The sequence below is a fragment of the Oncorhynchus mykiss genome, chromosome 10 (assembly GCF_057628025.1).
Source record: "Oncorhynchus mykiss isolate SJ-2025 chromosome 10, ASM5762802v1, whole genome shotgun sequence".
Lineage (NCBI taxonomy): Eukaryota > Metazoa > Chordata > Actinopteri > Salmoniformes > Salmonidae > Oncorhynchus > Oncorhynchus mykiss.
Window position 1 is genome coordinate 60,481,398 of NC_143031.1, and position 11,169 is coordinate 60,492,566.

General features: G+C 41.3%; 2 protein-coding genes across 2 annotated transcripts; both read right to left on the minus strand.

The window, feature by feature from the left end:
• Window positions 1–2,900: 2,900 nt before the first annotated feature.
• LOC149980115 (uncharacterized) lies at window positions 2,901–5,112 on the minus strand. The gene is made up of 2 exons (XM_090187246.1): window positions 4,834–5,112; window positions 2,901–4,348 (listed from the first exon to the last, which is right to left on the minus strand). Exons 1-2 carry the CDS (start codon window positions 4,861–4,863, stop codon window positions 3,980–3,982), a joined length of 399 nt encoding a protein of 132 aa, XP_090043372.1. The 5' UTR covers window positions 4,864–5,112; the 3' UTR covers window positions 2,901–3,979.
• A 2,406-nt stretch (window positions 5,113–7,518) lies between these two features.
• LOC149980116 (uncharacterized) lies at window positions 7,519–9,357 on the minus strand. Its single transcript, XM_090187245.1, has 2 exons — window positions 8,982–9,357; window positions 7,519–8,497 (listed from the first exon to the last, which is right to left on the minus strand). Exons 1-2 carry the CDS (start codon window positions 9,009–9,011, stop codon window positions 8,129–8,131), a joined length of 399 nt encoding a protein of 132 aa, XP_090043371.1. The 5' UTR covers window positions 9,012–9,357; the 3' UTR covers window positions 7,519–8,128.
• Between the last annotated feature and the right edge of the window lie 1,812 nt (window positions 9,358–11,169).

The following is an 11,169-nucleotide window of genomic DNA, read 5'->3' on the forward strand; positions in this document are numbered from 1 at the left end:
TATGGGAACGACATCTTCAACGCACGTTCTAATGAACTCGCTCACCGAATCAGCGTATTCGTCAATGTTGTTGTCTGACGCAATACGAAACATATCCCAGTCCACGTGATGGAAGCAGTCTTGGAGTGTGGAGTCAGATTGGTCGGACCAGCGTTGAACAGACCTCAGCGCTGGAGCTTCTTGTTTTAGTTTCTGTCTGTAGGCAGGGATCAACAAAATGGAGTCGTGGTCAGCTTTTCCGAAAGGAGGGCGGGGCAGGGCCTTATATGCGTTGCGGAAGTTAGATTAGCAGTGATCCAAGGTTTTTCCAGCCCTGGTTGTGCAATCGATATGCTGATAAAATTTAGTGAGTCTTGTTTTCAGATTAGCCTTGTTAAAATCACTAGCAACAATGAATGCAGTCAAATAAAGTTTGTTCAGAGCCATCGATGTGTCTGCTTGGGGGGGAATATATACGGCTGTGATTATAATCAAAGAGAATTCCCTTGGTAGGTAATGCGGTCGACATTTGATTGTGAGGAATTCTAAATCAGGTGAACAGAAGGACTTGAGTACCTGTATGTTGTTATGATCACACCACGTCACGTTAACCATGAAGCATACGCCCCCGCCCCTCTTCTTACCAGAAAGATGTTTGTTTCTGTCTGCGCGATGCGTGGAGAAACCAGCTGGCTGCACCGACTCCGATAGCATCTCTCCAGTGAGCCATGTTTCCGTGAAGCAAAGAACGTTACAGTCTCTGATGTCCCTCTGTAATGCTACCCTTGCTCGAATTTCATCAACCTTGTTGTCAAGAGACTGGACATTGGCGAGAAGAATGCTAGGGAGTGGTGCATGATGTGTCCGTCTCCGGAGTCTGACCAGAAGACCGCTCCGTTTCCCCCTTTTATGAAGTCGTTTTTTTGTGTCGCCGGCTGGGAACCATTCCGTTGTCCTGGGTGAAAGGCAGAACACAGGATCCGCTTTGCGAAAGTCATATTCTTGGTCGTACTGATGGTGAGTTGACGCTGCTCTTATGTTCAGTAGTTCTTCTCGACTGTATGTAATGAAACCCACGATGACCTGGGGTACCAATGTAAGAAATAACACGTAAAAAAACAAAAAACTGCATAGTTTCCTAGGAACGCGAAGCGAGGCGGCCATCTCTGTCGGCGCCGGAAGTAACATTTGGGTTTATGTTCTAAAGTATCTAGTGAGGTTCTACACAGTTTCAGTCTAATTTTATGATTTCAAGTAGGATCCCTAAGATCCCTAAGATGACTATTTTTTTCTGATCCTATTGAAACCCCTTGCTTTATGATGGTTTGGTTGTCTTTGTCTAACGGCAAATAAATATTTTAAATAGAGACTCAAAAACCTATTGAATTATATTCTACGACAACCTACTCCAATATTTTCCTGTTATTTAAGGCTCAAACTCCCATAATGTTTTGGCAAAACCACTCCTACCATCATCGTCGAAGTTGCAGCTTCAGGAGCAATTGTGCCCTGTCCAAATAGACTATATTTTTGTAGTGAATTACTTGTAAAATTCCTATTTTTAATTAGTTCCAATAGACCTACAGTGTTGTTGGATGGTTTCTTGGGCAGTCGCTAAGGCAACTCACGTTCAGCCACTAAGACCAGGGTGAAAAAACATACTGTGGCAACCCCCAGGACTAGCATAATGAAAATATGCATATTTTACTATTTTTTTATGCCTTCTCGCCATTAAATTGAGTTAAGGAGGAAATTGAGTCTTTGCAGCCTGAATGGAGAATGTTTTATGTACAAACCGATCCAAGGGGAATACAAGTGTATCTGCCTGCATACATTGCCTATGTCTGGTAAGAGGAAAGGACTCACTATCACCATCTTCCGGCTGTTGGGCTAATATAGATGTATACATCCAAGACGGGTAGATGGCGTGGTTAAGACAGCTTATTATTTGAGGATTTGATCTGATAAAAACAAACCAAAAATTGGCTACCTGATGTCTCAAACAATATTACACATGTGAAATTGGGTTGTCACTAGTTACCATAGCCACAAAGTCCAAACTGGCAATATCAGAAAAATGTGTGTGAACAAACATTTGCTTTTTGATCTTCATTTAAGGTTAAGGTTAGGCATGAGGTTAGCAGCGTGGTTAAAGTCAGTTGTTAAGGTTAGGTTTAAAATTGGCAACCCTTTAATTAGTGCACTTCCGCAACAGTCGGTTTGGCCAGATCCCCATTCAGCAGGACGCTACGGTGTGCAGCGTTAATTCCATGGAAACTGTGCTGTTCTGAACAACCAGTTGAATAATATTATGTGATTTATGGTATTGTGGCAGTGTGTGCTAATATCTCCTCTAAGGGCATATTAATCAGTAGCAACCAATCCAGTTTCAAACTCTGTGAAAGGCGGAAGTAGGCTTCTCCTGTGCAGACAGGGAGCAAACTGCAGACAATATCATCTCAAATGTTAAACCCCAGCACCTTTACCTTTAGCCATTGGAGTACATATGTCTACTGGTGGAGTGAGTTTGTGAAAACTACTCTTCTCAAACATATATGTTTCTCTTGCTGTTCCTTTGAAGATAAGGATTTATTTTGTACCTGTAGTCTGCAGGTACAACCCCCTTTTAAATACCTTTAATCTACAATGGGAAATCCAAGCCATGTCCAATTAAGGAACATCACACTTTCCTTTTGGTACTTTTGGCACCATCCTCTTTGTCAGGTGATTTCCAGGAAGACTGTCCTTCTACTGCTACTAGAACAGGTGACAACCAAACAAGTGAGCATCAACAGATCATTAGATTTGTGCAGCACCTATGCTAGCTCAGGTCGATGTGGCAACAAGTGTGGTTCATTTATTTTCTGAACCAGTTATTGGCCAATGTTTAATCATGAAAATGTCACCAAACACAGATGGTATACACTTGAAATATTTAGGTATTTATTTAAGGGTGAATAAAATAGATATATGTTTAAACATAATTTATTTTGTTCATCATCCTCCTGATTGGCTAGCCTTATTGGTTGTCATTGAAAACAAAATTATATTGCACAAATATAAACATTTTTTTTTACAATAAAGTAAGAAATCAGTACAAAACTATTTTAGATACAGTAGTAGCCTACTCTTAAATGACAATGGTTTATCAAAATGATACCAGGCAAGAGCAAAACAAGACAGTTAAATCAGTCAATCAATCAAATGCATTTAGACAGCCGATGTCACTAAGTGCTTATTCAGAAACCCAGCCTAAAACCCCAAACAGCAAGCAATGCAGATGTAGAAAGGCGGGAACCTAGGAAGAAACCTAGAGCGGAGGCGTGGCCAGGCCTCTTCTGGCTGTGCTGGGTGGAGTTAAAGTAACTGCCCAGTGAAAAACTCACTTTTAAAAGTTTGTTTTCTCTTAGCGCATACCCAAATAATGCTGTTCATTCGTCCAATACTTGCTTTTGTGGTCAAAGCATAAATTGGAGGGGGAAAAAAACACTTTAAAAACCATACCTCAAACTTGTATCTCAAACATGCCGTTTAAAAAACGTTTGATATTTCCTCATACTGTAGAAAGGATGTTATCGACCTGAGGAGGATCATCTGGCCAATCAATTGTCTACTTGCGAACGGTATACTCCCACGCCATTCCAACATACTTAATTACCATTTTCTGTATAAAAAAAATCAATTTCACTCATATTGTTGGTAATGATAGTGATGATCATATTTCATAAAAGTTTGGAAATACTGGATAGTTTGTTTAAAATAAAGAAAAGACAGACATGCATTGATATTATTCATTGTGCATTCTCCCTCAATAGGCTACAGCATCGCTTTGGTTGGTATTTTAATCAATAAAGAATCTATCATGTAGTGCAAAAAAAACTGATATGGCTAATGCAATTATGCTTTATAGATCACTAATTCATTAACAGATATTGTTCATATTGTATGCCAAGGGATAAACGAACGGAAACAGCCCTCCTCCACATCTATTGCTCCACGTCTAACCTCCAAGACACCTCTGAAAGGTGATGAAGGTAGCCCCATTCTTCACCCCCAGCTCTCCCAGGCTCTGGTGCCCCTGGACGGGCTTGCCGTTGTAGGCGAGGTTCAGGCTTCCCGTCTGGTCAGGCCGCTTCTGTAGGAACCTCCTTTGAAGTTTGCCGATGGTGTCTGTGCTCTTGAGGACGAATGGGACTCTTTTGCCGTCTGAGCCGCTGAGCACGGTGACAGCTAAACGGGATGCTCGGTTCGGTTTATGGTCTTGGACAACCAGTAGAGAGGCGTGAGTTGCTTTCAGGAATGTTGGATCGTACGGAACAGGGATCGGTGGGTCTCCTCTGGGGCAATGCTGGCGCCTAACAGATAAGGCCTGGGACAGGGAGAGAGAAAGAGACAGGGGGGTAGAGAGATAAATAGAGTGTGTGCGTGAGAGGAGAGAGATATGGCATACTGTAAATACTGGCTCTATCATCAATAATGTCAAGGTTGTTCATCCTCTTCATTCTTTTCTGACATTCTACTTCAATGAACTTCACTTTTGCAATGTACAACAATGACGGGAAATGCCACACATTTGCTTATTTCATGCCCTCCACTATGCCTGCTTTCAGTTTCTGTTACTGTGTCGTACAGTTGATATCATGATGAAGAATTGTGAATGATGAAAGAAAAACCCTCTGACACACATTTCACTTTTTGGCATAAGAAATAGTGCTTACATTTTCAACATTGATGACCAATACATATCTCTTCTAAAAAAATGTTTTACTCGAAACAATACTAAAGTATGTTACCAACCACGGCAGTATGACACTATAGTGTGGAAGTACTGGTGCGTAAATAAACAAGCCTTACCATTGGATGTTGCAGCTGTGCCGTTGCCATTTTGCAGAGGGTTTGTGAAGAGTACTCATCAACCTCATATGTTCCTCTTTTAACTTGAACTTTATACTAAATCAATAGGGGAGGTCCAGAAGCTGCAGAAGCCAGAGGGAAGTCCCTAGATCCCCCAAATTCAATGTTGTTGTTTTTTTTTAACTTTTCTGGAGTTTAGCCAGCCTGATCCTATTTGTCAGGTGGTTTCTGCGAGCTGTCATGACTCCTGGTACCAGTTCCATCAGATAGGCAACAGTCATAGAGTTATGACTCTCTGAATACAACAACCTGCGCCAGGAACAGAGTAACAAGACAAACCTGTGAAAGTGAAAGAGATGAAGAGGTCATAGTAACGATAGCTAATAAAACAACGGGTGCAATCCGCCACCATTTCAAACCTTTAATTTCTGTGAAAACACACGTTTGTTTATGCGTTAGTGTTTTAAAAGTCGGACAAAGGATTGGTAACAATGATGTAACCGGTAAGCTTATTTCCCATTCGATCACAACTATTATCAACAAAGTGTCTGGGGTAACACGAGTTAGGCATAAGGTTAGTGGTGTGGTTAAGGTCAGGGTTAATGTTGGTGTTAAAGGTTAAAATGACATTTTTATCAAAATTGTAGAAATAGGCGGGGTTTATGATTTTCTGATTGTGGTAACTAGAGAAGACCCTTTAATTAGTGTACTTGCTCGACGGTCGGTTTGGCCAGAGCCGCATTCAGCAGGACACTACAGTGAGCATAATACATTAAACGGAAACGGTGCTGTTCTGAACGACCAGTTGAAGAATGTTACGTGATTATGGTGTTGTGGCAGTGTGTGCTAATATTTCCTCTAAATGCATATTCATCAATAGTAACCACTATAGATTCCAAATATATGAGGGGCATTGTAGAAGCAGTCTCATTCTGTGCTGCTTGGAGCAAACTGCAGACCGTATCATCTCAAATGTTAAACCCCGGCACCTTGACCTTTGGCCATTGGTGTGCATTTGCCATTATTACTGGTGGAGTAAGTATGTCAAATCTAGTCTTCTCAACCATAGAGTTTCTCTTTCTGTTCCTTTGAATGTAAACCCCCTTTTAAATACCTTTAATCTACAAGGGGAAATCCAAGCCATGTCCATTTAAGAAACACCACACTTTCCTTTTGGTACTTTTGGCACCATCCTCTTTGTCAGGTGATTTCCAGGAAGTCTGTCCTTCTACTGCTACTAGAACAGGTGACAATCAAACGAGTGAGCATCAACAGCTCTTGCTGCTGGTGATTCTCTGATCCACCTCTACGCAGACGACACCATTCTGTATACCTCTGGCCCTTCTTTGGACACTGTGTTAAATAACCTCCAGACGAGCTTCAATGCCATGCAACTCTCCTTCCGTGGCCTCCAACTGCTCTTAAACACAAATAAAACTAAATGCATGCTATTCAACCGATCATTGCCTGCACCTGCCCGCCCATCCAGCATCACTACTCTGGACGGCTCTGACTTAGAATACGTGGATAACTACAAATACCTAGGTGTCTGGCTAGACTGTAAACTCTCCTTCCAGACTCACATTAAGCATCTCCAATCAAAAATGTTTTCTAGAATCAGCTTCCTATTTCGCAACAAAGCCTCCTTCACTCATACCCTCGTAAAACGGACCATCCTACCGATCCTTGACTTCGGCGATGTCATCTATAAAATAGCCTTCACCACTCTACTCAGCAAACTGGATGTTGTCTATCACAGTGCCATCCGTTTTGCCACCAAAGCCCCATACACTACTCACCACTGCAACCTATACGCTCTCTCATTGGCTGGCCCTCGATTCATACTCGTCGCCAAACCCACTGGCTACAGGTTATCTGCAAGTCTCTGCTTGGTAAAGCCCCGCCTTATCTCAGCTCGCTGGTCACCATAGCAGCACCCACTCGTAGCATGCGCTCCAGCAGGTATATCTCACTTGTCACCCCCTAAGCCAATTCCTCCTTTGGTCGCCTTTCTTCCAGTTCTGCCACTGACTTCCAGTGCTGCCACTGACTGGAACGAACTGCAAAAATCACTGAAGCTGGAGATTCCCATCTCCCTCACTAGCTTGTAGAACCAGCTGTCAGAGCAGCTCACAGATCACTGCAAATGTTCATAGCCCATCTATGTACAGCCCATCTATCTACCTCATTCCCATACTGTATTTATTTATTTTGCTCCTTTGCACCCCAGTATCTCTACTTGCACATCCATCTTTTGCACATCTACCATTCCAGTGTTTAATTACCATATTGTAATTACTTTGCCACCATGGCCTATTTATTTCCTTAACTCCCTTATTTGACCTAATTTGCACTCACTGTATATAGACTTTGTTTTCTTTTTTTCTACTGTATTATTGACTGTATGTTTTGTTCATTCCATGTGTAACTCTGTGTTGTTGTATGTGTCGAACTGCTATGCTTTATCTTGTCCAGGTCGCAGTTGCAAATGAGAACTTGTTCTCAACTAGCCTACCTGGTTAAATAAAGGTGAAATAAAAAAATAAAAAAATAAACAGATCATTAGATTTGTGCAGCACCTACGCTAGCTCAGGTCGATGTGGCAAAAAAGTGTGGTTCATTTATTTTCTGAACCAGTTATTGGCCAATGTTTTATCATGAACATTTCACCAAACACAGATGGCATACACTTGAAATAATTAGGTGTTTATTTAAGGGTGAGTAGAATGTCCATATATGCAGATAAAATATGTTTCAACATAGTTTATTTTGTTCATCATCCTCCTGATTGGCTAGCCTTATTGGTTGTCATTGAAAATATATAGTATTTTTACAATAAAGTAAGAAATCAGTACTGAGCTATTTCTGATTCAGTAGTAGCCCCACTCTTAAACGACAATGGTTTATCAAAATTATCAGTAAAACCTCACAAATGATACATTTAACTTGGTGAACTAACTCACATTGATTGGTGACCGGTGTATAGTATAGCTAGGCAAGAGCAAAACAAGACAGTTAAATCAGTCAATCAATCAAATGTATTTAGAAAGCCAATGTCACAAAGTGCTTATTCAGAAACCCAGCCTAAAACCCCAAACAGCAAGTAATGCAGACGTAGAAGCACGGTGGCTAGGAAAAACTCCCTCGAAAGGCAGGAACCCAGGAAGAAACCTAAAGCAGAAACAGGCTCTGAGGGGTGGCCAGTCCTCTTCTGGCTGTGCTGGATGGAGTTAAAGTAACTGCCCAGTGAAAAACAGCTCTCCTTCACATCTATTGCTGCACTTTTACTCCACATCTACCCTCCAAGACACCTCTGAAAAGTGATGAAGGTAGCCCCATTCTTCACCCCCAGCTCTCTGAGGCTCTGGTGCCTCTGGACGGGCTTGCCGTTGTAGGCGAGGTTCAGGCTTCCCGTCAGGTCAGGCCGCTTCTGTAGGAACCTCCTCTGAAGTTTGCCGATGGTGTCTGTGCTCTTGAGGAGCAATGGAACTATTTTCCCATCTGAGCCGTTGAGCACAGTGACAGTGAAATGGGAAGCTCGGGTCGGTTTAGTGTCTTTGACAACCAGAAGAGAGGTGTGAGTTGCATTCAGGAATGTTGGATTGTACGGAGCAGGGATCGGTGGGTCTCCTCTGGGACAATGCTGGAGTCTAACATGTGAGGCCTGGAACAGAGAAAGAGAACGATAGAGGAGGGGGGTAAAGAGAGAAAGAGTGTGTGTGAGATGAGAGTGATGGCATAAGTATAGGCTATGTAATCAAGAACGTCGAGGTTCTTAATCCTCTTCCTCCTTTTCTGATACACTACATCAATGAACATCACTTTTGCAATAAAAAAATGCCAGAATATGCCACAGATTTGTTTATTTCATGCACTGCTCTATGCCTGCTTTCAGTTTCTGGTACTGTGTCATACAGATGATACCATGATAAAAGAAAAACACTCTCACACACATTTTACTTTTTGGCACAGGAAATAGTGCTTACAATTTCAACATTGTTGACTAATACATCTTATAAAAACAAAAACTCTAAACCATACTATGTTGCCAATCACTACAGCTTTAACATCTATGACATTATCGTGTGGAAGTACTTTTGCATGAAGAAAACTATAATATTGTGTAGAAAAACACCTAATAGCCTTACCATTGGCCATTGCAGCTTTGCCGTTGCCATTTTGCAGAGGGTTTGTGACGAGTACTCCTCAACCTTATCTTTTCCTCTTTCACCTTGGAATGTGTGACTGTGACTGTGTGTGGCTGTAATTTATTCTAAATCTGAAGGGGAGGTCCAAAAGTGTCAGAAGCCAAAATGAAGTCCCTAGATCCCCTAAAGTTACATTTTTCTACCATTTTGCCACCATTCCCTTCTCTGGAGTGTAGCCAGCATGATCCTATTTGTCAGGTGATTTCCACAAACTGCCGCGACTCCTGATACCAGTTCCATCAGATAGGCAAAGGTCATAGAGTTATAACTCTCTAACAACGACAACCTGTTACCAGGAACAGAGCAACAAAAAGCACCTGACTGCCAAGTAGTTGTGAGTTGTTAATCACTGGCTGACTTACCATTAGGCAGAATAGGCAATTGCCTCAGGTCTCACATCATCCAGAGACCTCCTGAGCTGGGCATCATAATTCAAAATATAACAGTAACATTCTCCACTTGAACCCCACCCATGCTGATATTCAATCCAAACCTGCAAAAGAATGAAGAATTGTTGAGAAGGATTATTGGGAGTGATATCAGTTTAATGCATCAGCATGATAATGTGAAGCAAATACGTGCAGAGATCTTGACTGTGTGTGTGCGCGTGTGTGTTTGTTTGCCTGAGAAAGTGAAAGAGTTGAAGAGGTCACATGACTTTTAGTAACAGTAATAAAACAACAGAGGAAACAATTGCATTTCTAGCCCTCATTTCTTTACAAACACAAGTTTAGGTTGAACTATGTTTATATGTTAGTGTTTTAAAAGACACTCAAATGAATGGTAACACTACTGCAATTGCTAAGCGTATTCCTATTCAATCAAGACTGTTATCAACGCGTCTGGGGTGACACGAGTTCTAACCTCGACTCAGTAACCTCTAACCTCGACTCAATAGTGTCTCTGTGCTGCATTCCTTGTCTTTGGCTATGCCGGATTAAGTGATATGACATGCTATTCTATAAAATCATTTCTCCGTAATTAATATCACCTGATTGAGCTAATCATGTAAATGTAATTAACTAGATAGTCGGGCACCACAAAATAATATTTATAGAGCTGTTATCTTCCGAATAAACTCTTAAAGATCTAGTAATATTTTACATCCATAGCAGTCAACATTAATCTTCATCTTACTTCAGTCTCATCTGAAAGTTGTAAATTCTTGGTTATCTGCAAGAACCCTGGCTAACAATTTGAATCAGCAATACAAAATTGGGTTTAATTATTTATTTACTAAATACCTAAATAATCACACAATTAATCATAACGTGATTACAAATTACGTCATAAAGGAAAACATCCCTAGCGGACAGAACAGATATGACAGCTTGTTACACAAAGGAAAAGGGGCTGGGTTGTAGTGAAAGAGCGGGAGACTGAGGAACAAAGGAAAAAAGCTGTGCTATCGTAAATACAGTATCTTAAATTACCGCCCATTTGGAAAAGGAAAATGCAGTAAATATTTACTCTGAGCTGCGCTTCAGTAGGTTGGTGGTAGATGGAAGGCCGTATTGCCAAACCGAGTCCTCTGTCCTTTGAAGAATGTCTCGAAGGGATACTCTGTCTGTTCTTTCCTAACCTGCGTTTGCAGCTGCGGTCGCTAACTCAACAGCTAGGAGGTCACTAGCTTCACTAGCAAGCTTCACTAGCTAGGAGGTCACTAGCTTCACTTCTGTAGTGAATAAGAGTTCAAAAGTTCATACCATTCGCAACCAAAGCTCATGCTGATGTTTGCTTCGTTCTGTAGTTATTATCTGAACCATTCTGGCATAGGACCGTCGCCCTCATATCCTCGGAACAGGAAGTTATGTTGTTGTCAAGGGCTTATGGGAAGGGAGAGGAGGGTGTGTTTGAAAAGTTTTATAGCCCTTGTTCCTCCACTGATTGAGCAGCCCTCCCCATCTTATGATAATCCAAATATCACATTTCAGAAGCTAAAATCACATTTCATCCCATCACAAATAATTTAATATTCAAACATTTAAATTGAACAACAATTCCATGTGAATCCGATAACTCTGATGTGTAGACTTTCCGCTGTAGAGTTTGTCATCTTTTCATTGATGAGAATGTCTCAGATGACAACCGAACATGACATCATTTCATTAAGTACCACTGCATATGT